Source organism: Kryptolebias marmoratus, linkage group LG21 (assembly GCF_001649575.2).
Source record: "Kryptolebias marmoratus isolate JLee-2015 linkage group LG21, ASM164957v2, whole genome shotgun sequence".
Lineage (NCBI taxonomy): Eukaryota > Metazoa > Chordata > Actinopteri > Cyprinodontiformes > Rivulidae > Kryptolebias > Kryptolebias marmoratus.
Genome location: NC_051450.1, coordinates 569,010 through 591,584, shown reverse-complemented (window position 1 = coordinate 591,584; position 22,575 = coordinate 569,010). Strand labels below are relative to the sequence as shown.

General features: G+C 37.9%; 1 protein-coding gene across 1 annotated transcript in view; it reads left to right on the top strand.

The window, feature by feature from the left end:
• Window positions 1-2,648: 2,648 nt before the first annotated feature.
• Window positions 2,649-22,575, top strand: part of adarb2 (adenosine deaminase RNA specific B2 (inactive)) — a 334,275-nt gene continuing 314,348 nt past the window's right edge. Inside the window, exon 1 of the mRNA XM_037973320.1 lies at window positions 2,649-3,459. Within this exon, the coding sequence (XP_037829248.1) occupies window positions 3,378-3,459 (82 nt within the window). The 5' untranslated portion in view covers window positions 2,649-3,377. The remainder of the gene's footprint in view (window positions 3,460-22,575) is intronic.

The following is a 22,575-nucleotide window of genomic DNA, read 5'->3' as shown; positions in this document are numbered from 1 at the left end:
GAGTGACGGAATACCAAACACTTCAGCGCTAGCTATCACAACGGTTAACTATAAATATCTCCGCCATACTTTAAGATTATGGAAAATGCATTTAGATTCCAATAGTAGATGAAATGTTGCCACTTTGTATTAAATTTTTTGCATGTATACCGATAGGGGGCGCTATAATTTCAAAACGTTTATATCTGAATAGACGCTTGACAGATTTACACCAAACTTGGTACAGATGATCAAGACCGCAATATAAGATGATATCTTGAATAATATAATGAAGTGGGCGTGGCTTATATGCTATTTCACCTTTGAGCTTTGAACTCAGCCAAATCGAACGTTAAATTCCTGGAAATGACCGATAATAGAATTGCGCTCTCTATGTTTGAGGGAAAAGTTGCAAAATTTGACCTCTAGGTGGCGCTGTTACAACAAGAAATGCCTTTTTGCGAATTCTTTCACAACTACTACATGTACGCACAATATCTCTATTCTGGTGTTTTCTGTAAACTATGGCTTTTTTACATGAGTTTTGAAAAAATTTGTGAAATTATGCTAACTAGTAGAAAACTTGCAAAATATGCGGAACCTACTTTCATTAACTCCTACCGAGGCTCAAAGCCAATTGAAGTGAAATTTCATGTGGTATGAATGGACAACTGGCTTACCAATCAATATGAACGAATTTATGAATTATTCGTAAACAAAAAAATTATTTCCAAAAAAAAACGTTTATTGAGCATAACTTCCACATAGTTAAAAGTTTATCAATACATTTTAGAACAGTGGTGCCTAAGGCCGAATAAAGGGTTTCTCTCCATTTTCAGCCTGATCCAACTCTAGGGGGCGCTATAAGTAGGCAAAACTTATACTGCCGAAATAGCTGAATGGACTTACATGAAACTTGGTGGGTATCTTCAGGATATGACCTTGAAACTATGTTATCAATATGGTAATGATTGGTCAAAGTGGACGTGGCTTATGTGCAAAAATGTACATGTAGCCTTTAACATTTAGAAAATTCACATAAATTCACTTGTTGCATTTAAAGGCCTAAGACATACAGGATATGTTCCTTGCATGAACCCTAAAAGTGCTGATCAAAATTTGCAGCTCTATATTCAACTGTGTCGCTACTATTTACAAAGATTGTAGCTCCTGCTAGCAGTAGCAACTTGGACTCTGTTTGGCCGAACGACTTGAAATTTGGTATTCTGTTCAGATCTAGCCTAACTACAAAGCACAAGAAATATCGCTCAAATTTGATCGCCCCCTTGTGGTTAATAAATGTAAATATATAAATGCTAACCAACATGGCCGATTTTTATTTTATTTTGGAAAAACCTCTAGACTATGGTAGATTGGAAAATTTGGGAAAACAAAGGATATGAAAATGGTCAACTGTGACTATTTAGAGGTTTTTTTTGAGACACTGATTTTTAACAAATTTCTGAATATATTTCAGTATGACCAGCACTGTAGCAAAGGTTAACAATTCTTGTACAAAAGCCATTGAGTGTGGAGATTTCCCAAAGTGCAAACTTTATTACACATATACACATGGTGATGTGAGACTATTTGGGAAATTTTATAATAAAGTTTCAATTTTTTATACTTTTTTGCATATTAGCTAGACATCATGAAAATTAAGTTATCAATTTTTTAAAATAAAGAATATGTTTGATCCAGGAACATAGAAATAAAAGAAAATTATTCCACATGAAGGTATAATCATTAGAGAATATTTTGGTAATTTGTTGAAGAGTTATGAATTTTTTATGAATATTTTTTTTGGCTCACTGTTGTATAAAATTACAGTTAACATTTTTTTTTACTGAAACAGCATTGCAACTAGGGACATGGAGATGAATGCATATTATTTCAGATATGGACTTGATCATCTGAGAATATTTTGGTATTTTTTGAATGAAAAATGGATTTTAGATGAGTTTATTTCTTTGGCTCTGTGTGGTATAAAATGGCAGTTAGCTTTTTCTTCCCAAGATTTCTTTAGAAATTATACCATTGCATCTCATGGATTGCTTTTGAGTACGCACCGTCCTTACAACTTCTGACTCAGTCCACTGGATGAAAGACGCGGTGAAGCCACGCTGGCGGGACTTCGGGAGTAGAGTGTGCAGAGAGGGGCGGAGCGAGGAGGATTGGAACCCGTTGATGACTGCTTGCAGTTCTAGTTTTTTTTTGTTTTTTGTTTTTATTTTTTAAAGGAACTTTATTATAAGATTTTGAATTTAAACGTGACATTTTAAATTTGTTTCTTTACATTTTGACTTTATCCTTAAGATAGTCTTTTGAATTTACTTTGGTATTTTACTTTATTTTCAAATATTTAACTTTTATCTCTACATTTTGACTTTCATTTTAACTTTTTGACTGCTTTCAACACATTTTAACAATAACCGGAATATTTGCTTTTAATTTCAACATTTTAACTTCCATTTTGACATTCTGACATTGTTGTCAACATTGACTTTAATCTTAACCTTTCTCAACTTTTTGGCTTTTCTTCTAAATCTTCTAACTTTATGTTCAATGTTTTCACTTTTCCCTCAACATTCTGATTTAAAACATTTTGACTTTATTCCCAACATTCTGATTTTATGTTCATTCTTTTGAAAAAAATAAATAAATAAATAAAAACTCCCAAAAAACAAAAAGAAATGTTTTGAAACAACATTTGTATCTATTTTTCTACATTGGACCTTAATCTCAACATTTCAACTAAAATCTAGAGGGTCAAAAACAAGCAGCAGAAGTCTTCCTCCTGAGTTATTTTTTTTGGTTTAGTTTTCTTCTGAGTGGCCCTCTGTCTCCTGACTGACTGACCTGTGGCCCCTGTGTGAGGGGCAGGAGAGAAGCCAGCTCCCTTCCAGCAGATAAAAAGTGACGGAAAAGTGTGCGGTGTGGGTCTGAGGCAGCCTTCAGAAGGGCTGTGAGCTGGTGGGTGTCGCTGCTGCTGATGTCACACCTCCCAAACAGCTGCGATTGGACCCTAATTAGAAACCTCGGCAGCAAATAGATAGGCTGTCCTGCATGATTGAGTCCAAAGTGGCTGATGTCCAAAAATCTCGTGCCGACAGGGGCGGAGAGGTGCGCGGCGGAGACAGGAGCGCACATCTCCAGGCTTTTATCGGCAGAGGCTCCGTGAAGCTGGACGCGAGGAGCCGCCGGACTTTCTGAGCTGCCACAGAATTAGACATACCCTCCTCCCCTGTTTTCGGAAGGTGTGAGATACACACAGAGAGGAAGAGCGAGAGGCGAGATATATTCCGAGAGCACGGAAAGAGGACGCAGCATTGTCAGAGAGAGACACAGAGAGGAAGACGGAGAGTCCAAGTTGTCCTCCTGCGCTCCGCTCCGCGCCGATGGCATCCGTACTTGGAAACAGCAGCAACCAGCTCAAATGCAAGCTGAAGCGCAGGAGGAGGAGGCGACCGAAGAGAAAAGGTAGAAGAAATGTGCATGATGACAAATGTTAACCTCAGTGTTGGGCGCAAACGGACGGGAGCGCACAGACAGAGGCGGTTTTAAATCACGCACGGTCTTCTCTTCTGTAAACTTTAGTTCCTTCTCACCTTTTAATGTTCACCTCAACCCAGAATTTAGGGAAAAAATAAGTAAAGAAACCAATCAGACTTTTAAGAACTTTTATTTAATGTTATGTAGTAAAGTGGACATTTTTCCTGTTTAAATCCTCCGGATCCTGTTATCATACAAAATTGATTCCATTTCATTAAGTCAGCTTTTTGATAAAGATTTAAAATGTTCATCCTCGTAGATCAAACCTTACGGCACTCATCTGAATGAAAATGTTGATATTTGAATGAACTATGAGCCATGACAAGAACAATGCAGGGATAATCCAAATAATTCTTCTTTTAGGCTCCTGGTATGAAAACTGTTCTGCTTCGATACTAAAAAAGTCCCAAGTTGTGGGATTTCATCAGGAGAAAAGGGACACAATAAATCTGTTTGACCCTTCTAAAGTTTATTTTATGTCATTTAAAAAAGTCTTCTTCAGGGGGTTTATAAGTGATCCCTAATGAAGAAGAATTGTTAACTCATTTGTAATAAAAAAAAAAAATTATGGTTTCCAGCGACTGAAACATTAAAACTAACTCTGTTTCCATGCAGTAATGGATGCTGACGGGGTTCATCGTGCCGGTTTATGCCCTGCATCCCACAGCATCTTCGCCAGGGATTTCATATTTAAAAGACAGATTCTTTATTGGAAAAACAAAAAATAATAGCAGAGAATAAAACAATTTGCAGTACTGGCTGATGAAACATTTCCATCTCTTCCTGCGAGACAATGTGCCTTCTTTATTTGGCCATACTTAACTAACCTCCTCAATGGAAAAAAGGAAAGAAAACAAAAAAGAAGCAAAACTGCAGAGTGACATTTTTTATAAATCCAGAAATATGCTCTCCTGTGAAAGCTTTGACTCTTTAAAACCATAAATGAGGCTAAAGGTTATTTTCTAATGTATTTAAGATGCCAAACTGGAACTATCAAGTGAATATTTGTCTGGCAATGATCATGAAAAAACACTATAAGTCATTTTTTTTGTTCTTTCTTTTATATCTTCTACCACCTTTATTTAAGAGAACCTAAATAAAACAGCATCAACACGTTTAGTTTCCCGTGTCAGAGATTATAACACGATAATGTTCGGCGATTCTGAAGGTGGATGAACGCTCGGAGCGTGTTGACGTCTCCACTTTGGATGCATAACAAGCTTTTAGCAAACACTTTGCACTTTGTCATCAAACCACCACCAGACAGCCACGCTTCATTTCCATAACCTCTTGATTTTTAATAGCCCAAGTAATTGAGACATGGGAGACAATACGTAAAATATAGCGGCGAGGCAAATGTATTTACATAATGGAAACGACAGAATTGGTTCCACAACATTAGGCATTGCATATGAGCATCACACACAAACATACAGGCACATTAGCTGACGGGGGCCCTTCGGAGTGTGTTTGCGAGGGGCTAATTTATCAGCACTTCTGATTCACTCTGATAACATGGGACATTAGGGGCCAGCTCAGGGGCCGGTTGGAAATGAAGTGTGTCTTTGGGAAGGCCGGTAACGACCCACTGGAGCCCTGTTGTACATGTGCAACTTGAGATGTCAAAATAGGAGTTTTTATCCCCCCCCCCACGCCTCACTTTAAACTTGACCTCAGATTATCCAAAAACTGGACTAAGTTTTATTTATTCTTCTCATCATCGGCCTTTATCTTAATAGAGAAGTTATTGTTATCTAGAGATTTCTGCACAATTATTTATTTTTCAAAAAATTTTAAGGCATGAAAATCATAGAGGGATTATAGTGTGGCATTTGAGGCTTAATCTCCTGAAAAGGCTGCAGATTATTTGTAAATGGACGCGCTAAAACCCATGTGTGTAGTCAAGAGGATCAATCCTGCTGCCTCTATTAATTTCTTTTCCACCAAGTTATTTTTTTTCATGTTCATTTTTTGGAAAGCTGAAAGAAATAAATCCAAAGTGAAGATTACAGGTCTGAGATTTACTCACTCCCATCATTAGGCAGCTGTCCCTGCTCCGAATTCCCTGAAATCACAGAAATCTGGGATTCTTAGGGACTGTTTGAGTTTTGTTTTGCGCCATTTGACCACAGATTCACAAATGTGCCTGGCTTTTAATTAATCACGGCCTTCTGATTTGTGGTCATGTCCTCAAAGGGACACCGATTACTACACACAATAGGAACATCTGACTGGATGCAGCACGGCCTAGGTTTTTTATTTTTTTGACTAATATTTTCTCTGTGGAATCCACTCTGTCAGTCAGCAGCATCGCTGTTTTTAAACTGTGCCGTATGTGCAACACAATCCTTCTCCTTTATCCAGTCTGCTGTTTTACGCACAAAACTAAGCACCGCAGAGATTTATAGAGCAACATTATTTTTTTCTTTTATAGCCACACTTATCACCATGTAGTCCCAGTACAGTCTATCAGCGTATCATCAACAGCACCAAGGTGGGAAATGTGAAAAACACAGCGAGGGAAATGTAATTTATGTGGCATTTATTGTTTACGCCCTCGTTTGTAGTAAGTGAGGCAGCCACGGGGGAGTTAGAAGATGCAGGACAAAGAGGTGAGGATCATTTCGCATCCTGCCTCTGTGCAAAGACAGGACAGGGCATTAGCGGGACAGGTCAGGAGGAGGGGGGCTGTCATAGACCCCTCACTCACCGTCGGTCCTCTCTGACTGTCTGACATCCACAAAAAGAGAAGGAGCATAAACGACTGGCTGTGGACTTTTATCCTCTTCCTTTTCCGCGCTGATGGCAGCGATAGAGGACGGGTTCAAAGGTTAGGCTGCAGAGCTGTTTATTAACAACCACAGATCCTTAATGGTTTAATAGATTTCTTTTCAACTCAGTGACCGTCGCTGTTTTAGGAATAACCAAAAAAAGCGTTAAGCTGTTTTTTTTTTTAAATGATCAATTAAAAAGTGGCAATTTTAACCATCTAAAAAGTTCTATGTACATATCATACGCAGAAATTTTATTCATTTTATCCTCTCACAATGTTTCATTCATTTTGATTTTGTTATTATGTACCCATTTTAAGCTCCTTTGCCCTTATCATAAGAAACAGGAGGGATGCAACAAAAGCTTCCAGACAGAAAGGAACCAGAATGTTTTTTTTTTTTTTTACCATTTTCTTTCTAATTAGCATTATATGTGTTGACTTGAACTATACAGACCCTCATACAGGCTACAAATGAATCATACAATGCCTCTGACAGTTGTGTGACTTTCCGACAGATGTACGTTTTCATGTCTTGTTTGCATCTTCCAGGCAACATTTCAGCTGCATGCATACATGTCAAGTATCATTTTCTTGTCTGCCTCTCTGTTTTCATCTGTCAAATCATAAAAAAACACTCAGCAGTGTTTAAATAAAACTGACGTTATATCAGCAACAGGATTTGTTTAAGTCACTAGAAGGAAAGGCATGCAAATTGAGAACACAAGTCTGTGTAATGTAGGATACAATGAGCACATTGTGACTCTGAAAAGCTCAATATTTGTACCAATAAAAAGCTAGATGTAAAAAATAAATGAAATGGGGTGGGGGGGAGTAGGAATATGCTCAATGCCAATTCTCTCTGGAAAACTATCAGAAGGGAGGTAAAGTAGAAACAGCTCTCATTTTTTTTTTAATTCAGGTGCTATTTTTAATCAAACTTGCTAAATTTTCTGTGCAAAAGCAGCCTAATAATCTGTGTAAACACTTACATAGTTATTACATTTATTCTCACCCTGTTTGAACATGTAAAATTCAAACATGGTAGGTTTTAGGTAAATTCACATCTTGCAGCTTCCTGCAAATTTCCCTCGCCACCAGTTTACCAATGTAGGTTCAATCCCAGCAGGTAAGAAGATGGTGGGGTGGGGTTCAGAAGGGATACTGCTGCTTGTCGCTGGTAGCAGTCTCCGCGTTGGGACGCACCAATGTCACGGCAGTGAAAAAGAGAGATATTATTTTGCAGATGCAAAGCTCCGGTTTTAGCCCCGAAACAGCTCTATCACATTTGTTTGCGTTTGTGCTGATAATGGCATTAGGAGTTGCGACGGGAACACCGCTGGCATTTATGAGGTTAATGAAGGTCGGTGCCAGCGGAAACGGCTCCGCCGTGTGCGCTTGCATGGCTTTGTGAATTTACAGCCACTTCCTGATTAAGGGTAACTGCAGAAAGGTTGGCGGTTTAGGACACAGTGTCCTCTAAATGACCGAGCATTTAGCTTAGGGAGTAAAAAAAAAAAAGGTTATTACGACTGACTGTGGTCTCTGGAGGACAGCAGAAAAAAGGACCAAGGAAAAGGAACAGAGCAACTTTGGTCCATTAGCATAATTAGTAATTATCTTGAAATAGTCCCTCCTGGCTTTTTGGAGTACAGCAGTAAGACATTTGTACTTAAAGTTTAGTAGCAACAAAAACTAAAACAAATTTCATGTAAAAATGAAAGCCGTGTTTGAGTCGCTGTGGACTGCCTCGGTCAGCTTGTGCACAAAAGAAACCATAAGTATCAAATGATGCAGATTAAACAAAGGAAAAAAAAATCAGAAGGTGACACTTAAGTTAATTAGTCTGTTGTTTGATGACTCCCACAGTTGTAAAGATAAAGGTATTACTCACCGCAAATAACTTGTTGCACTTGTTGCCATGCCGACTAAACACAAACAGTTTAATTGAGTTAGTCATGTGTTACACTCCATCAATCTGTCCACAACAGCTTTCAAAACAATGACTACTTTAGGGAAGGCATTTTACAATGGCACAGTGCTAATGTGTGTGTGTTCTGGAGTAGATCAGATGCTGACTCTGTATGGTCATTGATTTGCATGTGTGTGCGTGTGTATTAACAGAGCTTTACCCATGTGTGTGTGGGGTACAGTTATTGCTCGTGTGAGTCTGTTTGCAGGGAGCTGCCAGTCCTCATAAACAGAGAAGCGGGCCACCGAGTCAAAAGCGTTTTCACTTCCTGTCAGTGTCTGTGTGTCTGCAGACCACCAGACAGATCAACAGGTGGGAGCCTGTGACATGAGGGAGCGAAGTCACTTTGTTGAAACTGTTCTGGTAATTGCGGGGCGTTGTTGGACAAAAGGAACCGATCTGGCTGATGCTCTGAAACCATGAAGCTCTGTTATCCACAGTGTCAGTGAACACATCACACAGACAAAAGTTTTAAAACAGCAGTTTCATACCTTTTATGTTTTATTTAATTTGATAATTTCATTTATATTTCAAAAGGATACAGTATTTATTTGTTCAGTAATAATTATGGTCTCTTATGAGACTCTAACAATATGAAAACCTTCAACCAAATCAGCCCAAATTCACAGTATTAAAATAAACATTTTAAACAAAAATGTAAAAAAAATGTATCATATGATCGATTAGCTTTTATTTTAAAACAGAAATGTGACGACTATTACTACTGCTGCTTAAATTATATCACATATTGCTATAGTTACATTGTAGCTATAATCATATAGATCACATAGTAATATTTAAAGAAAAGTAATTGTGTCGACAGTCACAACTAAATTTTAATTTAGTAATAATAAAGCCTGCCTGGATCATGGCTAGAAAAAACATTTGAGGTAGAGAAAATTTGTCCCTTCCTTTTTTTAGATTCAAAATCTGTTCCCTCCATTTGTTAATCTGTACGCAAGGATTTTCTGACAGACGTCATTCAGTCTGAGAGCAAGAGGTCATTGTTTGGATTCAGTAACATTGAAAAGTTGGACAAATTTTTACCTTCTGGATTACTAACTTTTAAACAAGCCATCAAAGCTGTAAAGCCACAAACGTCACTTCCTTTAACTCCTGCAAATAAACATTTTCCTAAATTATACAAACTGGCATCTTTCTAGTTTAACAGTTGGAATTACATTAAAAGGATACATGTCTGATTTATATATATTTGATGTGATTTAAATAAAAACACAGACAAGTCTATTGATGATATTTATTATAGCCTGATGTTGCAATTTGTAGACGGTGTGTAAACCCTTGTCTCGGTGTTGTGTTTGTTTCTGTTTCCCACCTAAAGCCAAACTAAACACAACAACTGCAGCACACAAATGTTGTAGCAAATCCATAGGGACCATTTCTTAAACTGAGGGAACAACTTCAAAAGTGCACTACGACCTCCTTTTTTCACCCATGATCCCATGGTGGGCAAGGCATAAATTTTTTGTCAACTATTGACGTTTTGAAAATCAAGGATAAATTCCAAGTTTATTCACAAAAAAACGAGAATTCTATTTAAAACAGTGTTGGTTAAATCACCAGAAAGCCGTCGGGTTGTTTAAAAGTAATGTAAGGCTGTATTGGTACATGTATTTGTACATGTATTTTTTTAAAGCACGTATGCCCGCCTTAGCAGCAGGTGTGTGCGTTTTTATTTAAATGGGTTTTATTAAAACTAAAAAAATGTACTAACAACTTAACAAATGGGTTTTATTAAAACCCATTTGTTAACAGTCATAACAGAAAAGTAACAGAAGAAGATACTATTTAATCTCTTGACATCAAGCAAAGCATGGCTGGTTCTTGTTAACATGCAGAAGCATAAAGACCTGCCTGTTTGATACAAATCAGATGATTATAAAAGTGACTGTGGTAGAAGGAGAAAAGAGGTGCCTATATGGCAAACATTCGTGTCAAAGAATCAGTGCTTTTATTGTAGGCATATTACATATTTATTATTTAAATATCTCAAATATCAAGCATCATTTTCCCTTAACACGTTTGAATGTTTCCCATTTTATTTATTTTATATTTTCAGATTGGGAGATGTTATTCAGTTCTGTAATGCTTTTTAATTTGCATCAAGTTGAGGTTAAATTAATTGAAGCAAACAGTCCCTCATGTTTCACACAGATGCAGACACACACGCGGTCCTCCTTTGCTATTCCACTGAGACGAAGAAGAAAAGGCAAAGGGGAGGAGCGCGTGGTTGGCGAACATACGCTCAAGAGGTGAAGGGTGGTTGTGCGCTTGACAAACACATGGACAGGACAGTGCGGCAACTTCTATACAGAATGACGTACAGTTGTAATATGTCACTGACCATACCATGTGACGTATTACGTAAACGAGTCAATCTTTTGAATGGCTGCCTTCAAAGAGCTGTAAATACCATCTGTAATAGTAAAGCTACTAGGTGACAAATCCTACCCGCTGTACATGACATGCCTCGTTAAAGCTTCTATAAACTCTTAAAATAACAAAACAAAAACCTAGCATTTGGCAATTTTTCTCTTTCTTGAATTACCAAATAGTGACCCTCATATTGAGGTATGAACCAAAGTCTAATTTAGGCATACCATTTAACCCCAAAAAACTGTGATTTAAAAACAAAACTAAAACCAGGTTTATAAAAAGTGCATGTGTGAGGGGTTTTGTTCTAGGTTTAAAGTGGTCCAGTTTTTTGTGCAGACTAATACTTTTTCAGCCTTTCTGGTTTTTGTGAATTTGGGAGCTTGAGGGCATAACGAGGGGAAAGGTTTACATGATTTTTCTTCTTGGCCATCAAACACAGCTGACTGACTGCCGGCACCAACAAGTAAAAGAGAGGGAGTGCTACATAAGACGGGAAAAACATGCACTTTCTATGACATCTTACTAAAAAAAAAAAGATCTGTAAGAATCATTGAACATAGAACCTTAGTGGTTTTGAAATGACTTCTTAAAACTGGTATACCTTGAAACAAGTGTGTGCCTGCTCTCTATCATAAATTATCAGATTTTGTAACTTAGATTCTCCAAATATTAGATGGTTTATTATCATTTTTTTCTCTTTTAATTTTTCTTTATATGTACTAATATTTGCATGATAGATTTTATTTTACTTTTTCTGATTGTTTTTGGAAGGTTACATATTTTCAAAAACTTGCCCTTCCTACAGTGGCATGTAAGGAGCTATGTTGTGGTTTAGGTTGTAGGGGGCTGCAGTAGCTCAGCGGTCTTGTGATCCTGAGGCTGCAGGTTTGAGCCCAGGTTACATCAGAAAGAACATATGGTATAAAACAATTGCCAAATCTTTCATGCAAGTTCACTGGCTGTGGCAATGTGCAGATCGGTGCAGCCAAAAGAAAAACAACAGAATTGTGATTTATGTTGTAGATTATTGTGCAGATGAACACCACCATCTTGAAAATCCAGTTTTCTTTTTTCAATTGATGTTAAAAGAAAAAATAGGAAAGTAGTTGTTTTACCAACAGATATTTCAAATAAAAAACAACTTATAAAAAGGTTAAGTATGTTTTTGAAAGCACAAAACCCCTTGGTAGAAATCTGCTCTGATTTAAATCTGACTTAATCATTTAGCCTAACTCTGTTGTCTTTTTAAGTGAATAAATACAAATACATGGGAGTTTTTCTTTATCTTTTTAGAAAACAAACAAATGTGATAGAGTTTAGAGTGCAGTGTGTTTGATTTTGGCAGCACTGGTTACAAAAAGAAAGACTTTTGATTAAAAGCAGCCTAAACTACTGCAGTCAGCATCAAATAGAAAGACAATGACTCAGAATAGACTTTATCTTTACATTTCACCAAACCAAAACGGTTAATTACATGCTGTGTGAGATTCGTTTAATTTAAAATTGCATTTGTTTTCAGGGTAGCTGCTGATTTAAGGCAGCTGATTCTTTTCTTTAATTTTTATTTTACCATGCTGTATCAAGACAGGCTCTCGTTTCTAATGTGAAGTCCTGCCAATAGCGTGGAAGTGCCCCACACATCACAGTGGCAAAACATTTCTCCCGTTTATGATCCTAATTAGCTCTAACTGTGCCATCATCCCTGAGTCATCATGCCTGGAGAGAGGCCAGATCATTTGACGCTCAGCAGTTTCACTCCTCTCCTCTCTGTCTACCTCTCTTTCATGTTTTATAAAAATCTTCTCATCTCCCTTTTTCCCCTCCCTATTTTTTCAGTTCAGCAGCTCACACACTGCTATTGTTGTCCCCTGGCTTGCTTGGGTGGACAGTCAGCATGGTAGCTGTGAAAAGGGACATATTCCTTAAGCAGCATATTGCCCAAAAAAATGTGTGGGTGGGCGGTTAAATTTAGGCTCTAAAAACCTTTTTTGTTGTTGTTGTTGTTTCACAAATGTAGTCCAAAATGCAGCAAATCAGCCATTAATCGTGTTATGCTGCCATTTGAAAATTAAAAATCCTAACTATGTGGTCAGCAACTGATGAGCTGGCACACGGTGAACTGTTGACTGTGGCTGGCTTAAACCTTTACACTTATGTCATGCTTCAGTCACACCACCGCACAAGTGGCGTGCTGTGCTGACATGGCAAATTTAACACCGATACCCAGACTCGTATGGAAGAATGAAATTGGATGAAGCAGCTTAAATGCTCGCCATCCCTTCTGTCGCCATCAGACTGGGTGCCAATTTGAGATAACGTTAATGAAGGGGACCGGAGTAAGAATAGACACGTCTTATTGCACCCTGTGGGGGGGGGGGAATGAAGATGAGTGAGGGGCTGGCAACATTTATTTCCATTAATAGGAAGGAGTGTTTCACAAGAAGGCCTCTCCAGAGGGCTGTGTCTAGAGGTCGGGGAAACTCCTACCTCTTAGTTTTACTAAGCGAACATGCAAAGACACACTGCTGACTCTGTCTCTTTAAGAAACTTGTCTTAACCTTCATTCACTTGGCCGGAGGACGACACTCAATCACAATAATCACTGCTGTCCATCTTTTGTAGATTTTTAATGTGAATGAGCTGAGAAGACTAATTAGCTGTTCATTTACCACTGCAGTCTGTTTCCACTTTAGCAAGAGTTAGCTTCCGGGTCCTAATCTGCCATCATTTCTTTTCTTTCAAGGTATTCATAAAGGTCTCAGTGATGAACAATCAGTCAAATTAATCACTGAGATTCTGACAGGTTTTTGAAGCAATTGCTTTCAGATGTAACTAGGCAAGTATCCTATCTAGCTTGTAGTTGCTAGCTTTACTATGGTTAGTCAATTTGGGTAGCATTAGTGTCATTGCTTTGTTGACACATCATGGAGTAGAGCAACACGATTCTCACACAATTCTGAGTTTGGGCCATAAAGCTTGCTAGTTGCTTTGGTTGTTTTGTTTTGCTCTGCCAGTTTTTAAAAATCATGGCATATTTTATGTGCACAGCAAGTCTACGACTATCTTGAGAGAAATGTCACACAAATTTCTAAATTTTCAAAAGGCAAGCTACAACATTGCAACCCTCTGCGATACATGCAAGGAAACTGACAACATGCAAGTGTTTTAAGACATTTGTTTTGAAAGATTCTCTCACGAATGCCGTTTGCAAACTAGGCGCCAACAGTTGCAGCCCAGTGGGATACTGCTTCAAGAAAACATGATTAAATAAGACTACATCACTGCTTTAAAGCTTTTAAGTTCCAAAATATTATGGTCTTTCAGCCAAGCAGTCATATAATGTAACAACCAATCAATGATCATCAGCACCATATAGAAAATCTTTAATTATAATAGATAAAAATTGATCCCATTAGATGAACACCAGTGGCCTGATGTGTCAAATGCAGAAATAAAGGGAATGTACTGCTCCCAAATGCCACATTGCTTTATTTTGCTATTTTGTCTGTCCATCAGGAGGTGTAGTAACAGTAAATTAATTAAATCTGTACTAAATAGCATTTTAATTATAGCTTCCTTGAGGTGGGCTAACCAGTACCCGCAGGAGCGTTTAAATCTTTTACCTTAGTCAAAAAAAAAAGAACAATTCCTCCAAAACATTTTCAATTCTACTTTAGTAAAAGTAAAAGTAATTGATGACTTCCAGATAGATGGAATTTATGGATGAAGTGATGACCTTTACACATGAACATTAAGATGGAACAAAACATCTGCCACAGTTTACCAACTAAATCCTTTCTGTGGCTGCACTGAAACATTAAATCTCTCTTTTTATTGTCTCTTTCTGTTTAAAGAAGCTTTATATATAAGTGTGTGTTGTCGGTGTATAGAGCGTTCTCACACACACTCTATGTAAATCTATCTGATAGTAAATAGTTCCTTGTTAATTATAAATAATCATCTCACAATGTGCATTATAGACCTGTGTGGCTGATTGAATTATTTAATGGTAGATTAGTGCATTAATAATAAGTGGACACATGTGCTTCCTTGGTACCTCATCATTCTGCTCACACACAAACATTAAATAACAGTTTCCCCCCCCCTCTTCATTCTACAGTAAATCTCTCTCTCATCCATCAATTCTATCATCCTTTAGGGTTTTTTTTCTAGGAGAGACAGACAGGCTTATCTTGCAAGTCCATGAAAAGGTATTTACAAGAATCTTTGCCTGCATTAACTGTGCAGATCACTACACAGTTTGCTGGCATTGGTCAGACTGGAGTTTTATTTACCTCGAGGCTGATCCATGTAATATGAAAAGTCCTGTTTTCCAACTTTCTCGTCAGACATATGTTGTGGTGTTTATTTTTCACCTTGCTACCCTGATTTTGATTTGAACAGCTTGAAGTATTGGGGCTTAATATATGTGTTTGCGTTTGCCAGAAAAAAACAACTAAGAGTTCCAATCACCCATCCGTTGCCTTTGATAGTTCAGATTATGTTTGGCTTCTCTCAGATAAGGCCTGAGTATACATCCAGTCGGATTCAGTTGAATTGTTTGAACACACATGAAGCTTTGGCATGGGTCTGCTTAGATGGGCTTTGCCATATTGGAGAATTTCCTCTTCACCACTTTCCTTTGTTTTTCTGTCAGTGGTGCTTTAGGGATGTAGAACCAGAGGCTATGAATCCTGCAGCCCGTAAAGGACAAACACAGGATATTTCAGGGCTGAAAGTGTCCCTGAGATGTTGGAGCAGCTGGACCTACAGGTTCCATATTTAGACACAAGGTATATAGTTAAAGTTGATGTAAGTGAAACGTTAGAAAAACTCTCCTGTACATTTCCTGAAAGCCTTTGTTCTGCATTTTAAACTACCTTTTTCACTTTCTAATCCTCATCAACGCTTAACACAGCAGTGCACTCTCATTTTACCTCTGGCCTTTACATACACAGCCTCAAATTATTCAAGAAAAAGTCATGCAATCATCCACTAGAATTCTGCTTGCCCATTATTTTCTTAGCTTTTGTTCTTTAAAAGGTCAGTTACCTTTTATTAGTTGGTTAGTTCAAGTTAAGACTTTTTTTTTCTACAAGCAGCTAAACTTCTATCAACTCATTTCTGATATAATTTAAATAAAAGATAGGGATACTAATTCAAATGCATATACCAAAAATAAATTTCCATACTAATTGTTCATTGTTTTGGTGTAGAGTGCTTTAAATCAGAGGTACCAAATGACGTCATTTGGTACCGGGCTGCAGAGAAAGAATAATTAACTTACAGTATTTCTGAACGACATTTGTTTTCTCTCCACTACAGCCTTCTATGACTCACTCTTCATGCATGTCAAAACACCTATTCAGGTCACGTGATACGTTACAACTAAAAACAAACCCACAAGCTCGCACAATGAGTAAAAAACAAACGTCTCTGGAAGCCCTGGATAGGACAGTCTCATTACTGAGAAACAGGCACCTGATTCGGCGTTATGGTGAGTTGTATTCTTTGTGCACTTTATATTTGTAGTGTATCTTATTTTAAATGGCATGTTTAAACATCGCCATATTGACTAGAGAATATTAGGGGAGGAGAGGGTGTTATTTATGTTGAGAACGCAATACCAGTACGCAACTAACAAAGTTGCAATTACATTTTGGATTTACGTTTATTATGTTTTAAAGAATACCTCCATTTTCATGGCGGTCGTATCATTTTTTTTTTGTTATATTTATCCGCCACATCTTTAAAGGCCAGTCTGTGAAAATACTGTCTGATAATGAACCGGTCCGTGGAACTAAAAAGGTTGGGGACCGCTGCTTTAGATAGTATTTTCCACTACTCTGTTTCTGTTGTTGTAGATAGAAAAAGCAAAGAAAAGAAACACAAGGTGTCATCAAAGTGAGAGTGGTGATCACCTGTGACCAATGTATTTTTTGTTTGACTGTATGCCCCAACTCTGATGGCAATACTGTGATGGCTTGGTATTGATATATGTACCGTTAAGACCCCTAGTAATTTGTTGTACAGTGCACTTCAATTAAATTTGATGGTAAAAAATATAGCATTACCTTGTGGACTTCCCCCAAAAAATTAATTAATGACATATAATAATAATATTATGATTAAATTAATTAAACAGTCAAATTTGTACTTGCTCCTTTTTTATACCTGCAAACACAAATGAGGATGATGATAAAAAAGGGAGGAACAAGAAAATAATTGTTTGATGTGTAAGTTTAACAGTCTGTCTTGTGTCCTATAAGACTGACATTTAACTTATTTATACAAAATTAGGTAGCAATTGTGATAATATAAAAATAAGAAGAAACAAATAAAAGCTGAGGTTTTGCTGAAAAAACTAATAATGGAGGTTCTGTTTTCAGATACCTTCAGGCAGACCAGATTGTTCCCATGCCAAATACTGACACATCAGTGGGCCGATGTTAGGATGGTGGCAGAAAAACAGCTAAATTAAATCCAGGGTTTCCCCCAGAAAAGAGGCTAAACCTGGTGGTAGGTGGCCATTTGCCAACCGCCCGTGATTTGTTACAAAAAAGGATTAAAGTTGACAGGAAAGTTGAAAATATGGCTATTTATTATTATGTGATATTGTAAGATATTTGTGCCAAATATTTACACAACAACAGTTTTACAAAAAGACACTTCTGAAATACTTTTTTAAACAAAAATACAGATAAAATAAATACTAACTGACTGCACCTAATTTGAATCCTAATTTAAGTCACATTTACAAATAAATTAAATTAACATAAATGAAAAAGTGCAAACAAAGCACCAACGTCAAGGCCAATGAATAACAACAGAGAACTCTGAAAAACAGACAGATGCTGTACTGTACTGTGCTTTTTGTGGCACAGGCTGCATGTTGGATCACTACATGGAACAACAAAACAAAGCATATCTAATGCTGAATTTAATAGAATCATTTTACTGCTAAACAAGGATAAATTACCACGCTTCATTTTAATATTCTCAATAAGTACAAAACATGCTTACCATATTCGGTCTTGTAAAGCCACATGCTGAATTTTGGCTCAACTAACCATTTTTGGTTAAACGTGCTCATTTGATGTTTATCGCTGAGGCTCTGACAACATGCTAACTCCGGCGGTAGCTGAAGGAGGCTCGGCCTCAGGGCTCAGAGTCGTGCAGGGCTCCGTGAATGGTGTGTGTACCTGAGCGCACGGTAGAGGCGTTTATATTTGGCGCTTACGTCGGAGCAGTATTCTCCGAAAAAACAGGTTAGTACGCTACATAACCAGTGGAAATACGGTAAAAAAGAGAGCAGATTTTCTGGCTGCGATACAAGTCAAACTGAAACTTAAAGCATTCATTTTGACTTTCATTGATTTATTTGCTTTAGCTGCGATTCACCCATCATAGAACCAACATTTCTTCCCTCTGTGGGCTATAAACCCCCTTTTTTATCGGCTGCAGCAGTAATCTGTGAATTTTGAGCCGTTTGATTATTTTTATGGTCTCTCATAGAGGGATTTTATAAATGCTAATACAGGCAAACCAGCGGCATGCGCCAAGTTACAAAAACTGGGAGGTGCACAACCACGCAACGCAACACCGCGCAGGGCCTTCGCACAGGGGTGGGGACAGCGCGATTGCGTCACTGTTGCCTTGCGCAGTGATCAACGCGTCAAGTTGATATGAGTGGGAAAAAAAACGTATATGAAAACGGACATATTTTACAATAAACAAGCAGAGCTTAGCCTGGTGGCAGGGCAGGTAATACATTGGGGGAAACCCTGTAATCATTTAGCTAATATGTTGATTTTGTCAAAGAAAATGTATGTGACAGTTACTTCATAATTCTATATTTACTGGTTTGAGAGTTTTTCTCAGAGAAGGAAACTGCATGCCTGATGGCGACAAAGACCTAAACGTTGGCGATATTTTGCATCTTTTAACTGGAATTAAGCCTCTTAATGCCTCTCATTGTAGTTGTATCAATTTATCTTTACGATGATAAATTATATGACTAGCTACCATCTGCAATACAACTTTGACCCCCTTTATGGTGCAAAAGCTTGATGCTTTACTCTTTACATTGTTCTCATATATGAGGAGGGTTTAGACCAGTTTAATGAGTCTTAATCAAGGACACTCACTACTCTTCTAAGTCGTCAATTTAATCCAGCCATCCATCTATCGTCCAACCATCCATCCATTTTCTGTACCTGTTTAATTCTGATTAGGTTCACCAGCACTGGTTGCAGATCACCAGTCCATTACAGGGCCAACACAGAAAACTGGAGGACCAACAACCTCATGTGCACACACTGATACCAAGGTCAGTTTAGGTTGAATCCCATGTTCTAGAGTTATCTCCAAGTCTACCTGTGTGCAAATGTATGGGCACGGCTACTGGAGAAAACCCAAGGGGAGAAAATGTAAACTCTGTACAGAACGACCCCAGCAAAGACAAGAACCACAGCATTTATTGCTACTGTGTCTTGCCATGCAAATAGGCAATAACATGTTATTTATTGGTTAAATTTAAAAAAGCAATTGTTGTTGGAATTTGGTGGAATTCTAAATTAGTGGCTTTTGACATCAAGTCAACAAGTCAAACTATTTAGTAGTAAGTAGGCTGGAGATAAATGTGTTTAAAAAGATAAACAGTATTTGAGAGAATATTTGGGATTTTTTTTTCTTCTGGCAAGAATGTGAATATGTTCACAACAAGGAAATTACACAAAATATGAGGTCTGCTTTGCTAAAGCTGCATCTGCAATAAATTATTATCCAGATTTCCTGTTTGCCTTCTGATAACCCTACAACCGGTCATGGTTTGAGTCCTTGTTGTGTCCACTTGTAGCTACTTCAGTCTCCAGATTCCCATCTGTCTTCATTATACAAATAAAAAATAAAGGCAAAAAAACAATGTGCATTTTGTTGTTGTTTTTTTACACTTTCTTTGGCTCTTTGATGCCGGGCTAATTTAGGTAAACTCAAATTGTTACAGGTTGTGGCTGGCAACACTGATGATTTAGGCAGCTTTAACTGAAATGGGCTGTTGACATCTTTTCCGATATAGCTGTATTGAAAAGGATCAATTTGGGAACTCTAAATACCTAAAAAAAAATCTTGTTTTTGAAATGCTGCTCAGATCACAGCGTGTCTCTAAATGTGAGTTAATGCGTCATTAAACTAAAATTATGGATACTGATTTTCAGAATTCATATAATGTCAATAAACAGTATTTGAAATTAAACTAATTATGTGTTGTACCTTTGCACCACTGCATGGTTCTGCTGCCAAAACCCTGGATGAGTTGATTTGAAGTTTCGCTGCTGTAAACTTGGTGTGGTCTGTTGGTTTGCTGCAGAGAGGGGGAGAGTGGCAACGTGGTTTAATGATAATAGCTCTGACGATTGCAGCGATAATCCTCCTGCTATTCCTGCTGACTGTGGAGAGCCCGTGCTTTTGTTCTCTGCTCCCCCCCATTAGCGTGATGGAAGTTCATTTTAATTTGAATGGACCATCAGTTGGATAGGGAGAGGAGTGCCTGCCTGTGTGCGTGCACCAGTGTGTGTAAGAGAAACTGAGCATGGAGTGATGCAGGGGTATGCGTGTGCATACACACAGTGCTGCCAAACAAAGACACAACCAGAGAGTAGTGCCTGCAGGTGAGTGTGGCGACCTCTCCGGGCTGCAGGTGCTCTGATCTTTTTGGCAGCTTTTTAGCAGAGTTTCCTCACACTATCAGCCACAGCTGAGGTTCAAAACATTGAAAAGGGAGACAAAGAAAGTTCAAATACCATAGGCAGCAACCGAGTGCAGGAACTGAATGTGGTACTCCTAATGTGCCATTGTTTTAGGATATGAAGCAGAGATTTCCCAGAAACATAACTTTATTTTGAAATGTTATATTTCTATTTATGGAAACAATTAAATAGATTCGAGATCTGGTTAAAAAGATCTGAAGCTCATTGAGAGTTGTGGTTCTGGAAAGATTTCAGTAGAAAACAGTAACAACAGGAACAGTGTATGACTATTGTTTTTAAAAGATTAGTATGTCAACAAAACATAAATGTGTGTTTGTGTGAATTTACGAGGGCATAAAAAAAACTCTAAGAGGGATAGAACTGCACAGAATATCTGCTTAACCTGCATATGTAATGATTTGCAAATTAAGCTCTGTGGAGCTTGTTGCTTATGGTAATTAGTCATTTGGAGCTAGAAGCCTGTTATTCCGGTTAAGACAGTGTTTTAACATCTGTAGATTGATTAAACACGTTACTGTGGTTCAGTATTAAAAAACAATACTTTGCAGTAAAAAAAAACTGTCCATGGGATGTAAAACTCCTATAGAGCTTTGAATAAAAATACCAACTAGTTTAGGACTTACCTATCATTACCTATGTTTACACCTGTTACTTACAAAACGGAAATTAATATAGCGTAGAAAGTGTTGGCACAAAACAAACTGTTGGCTACAGCACTAAAGAAAAGCACTGAGTTGAACAAAACTAAGAAAACATGATTCTGAATCACTGGTATGAAAAAGATGTACAAAATATATTCACCTACTTCCATTGTTCCAAATTGAAGCTATTTGATCCTGTTTACAGGTGCTGTCCTGTTGTATTTTTACAACCAGAGTTGTGTTGGGATGTTGGGGATTTTAAGTTTAGCTTATTCTTCTGCGAGCAATCATGGTGTCACATGAGCTTTCTTTTAAGCATTAAATAACTAATTTTAGAAAAATCTTGATGAGAGACTTAAAAGAAAAATCTAAGATGTGTTTATTTTTTTACCCAGGACAATGTCTCACTTCAATGGAGGAGGTGGTACTTTAGATCTGTACTGGAGCCAGGTGAAGAACCTGGTCCCATTCAACTTCTGGGTCCCCATGTGGTGTTAGTTTTCTATTACAGTCAATGTTCTAAATGCAAAAAAATTGAGAGGAAGCAATACTGATACAAACATTATCTGTTTCATATTTTTATTTAAAGCTGAACTGAAAAGTGTTTTGAAGCCAACATCAGTTGAAAGAAAATCATAAATTATATTTATTGTAAAATTTAAAAAAAATACTATATTGTTTTTTAATACCAAAAATTGAAGAAACCACTTGGGTGTTTTCAGCTTTTTCTGTATCCCCTCTGATGTGTGACGTCCTCAGAGCTGCTGAGGTTCACAGCATTCAGCCTTCCTCAAATTTGGATCCTTAAGCTCCGATGTTGGAATTACTATCAGAACTCGGGTTCGGACCACTTCAAAGAGAAGCACTCTCGTTAATGCGCTGGACTGGCTTCATGCCATATAAACAGGACATTTTGCCAGCACCAGTCCTACCTATTTTTAATTTTGAAAGAAAGGCAAATGGACAGGAGGCCATCTCCACAGAGAAGGAGAGGAGCAACAAGAAGTTTTACTTAAGATGTGACGTGAACACGTGCTGTCATTAAAAGGTCTGAGCTGCTTACAGGCCTACAGCCTTAGATCAGTTTGTGATTCAGAGCAGTTTGTTATTGATGAAAAAATATAGGCAATCCATGTGTGATTAAACAAATGGTATAGTCTGAAACTGCTGTTTATTAGTTTACTCTGTTGTGAGAATTCATAAACGCTACTCGCAAGTGCATTCCTGTTTTTAAGAGTTAGCATCTGGTTAGAAATATTGGCTCTCTCCTGCCGTCTTTATGTTGATTTGTAGTGTCGTGTGCTGATGTTATGACAACGATCTGGGGGTAATCAGTTCTCACCGTTCCTCGTTCCCTACTTGCACTGGCGGCGCCAGGGGGGCGCTAGGGGGTGCTGTAGCTCCCCCTGGAAAAGTCATAGCACCCCCGTAGCACCCCCAAGCAAAGGCATAACCGGGGTATGTGTGGGACATGTCCCCCACTTCCCTTATGTATGC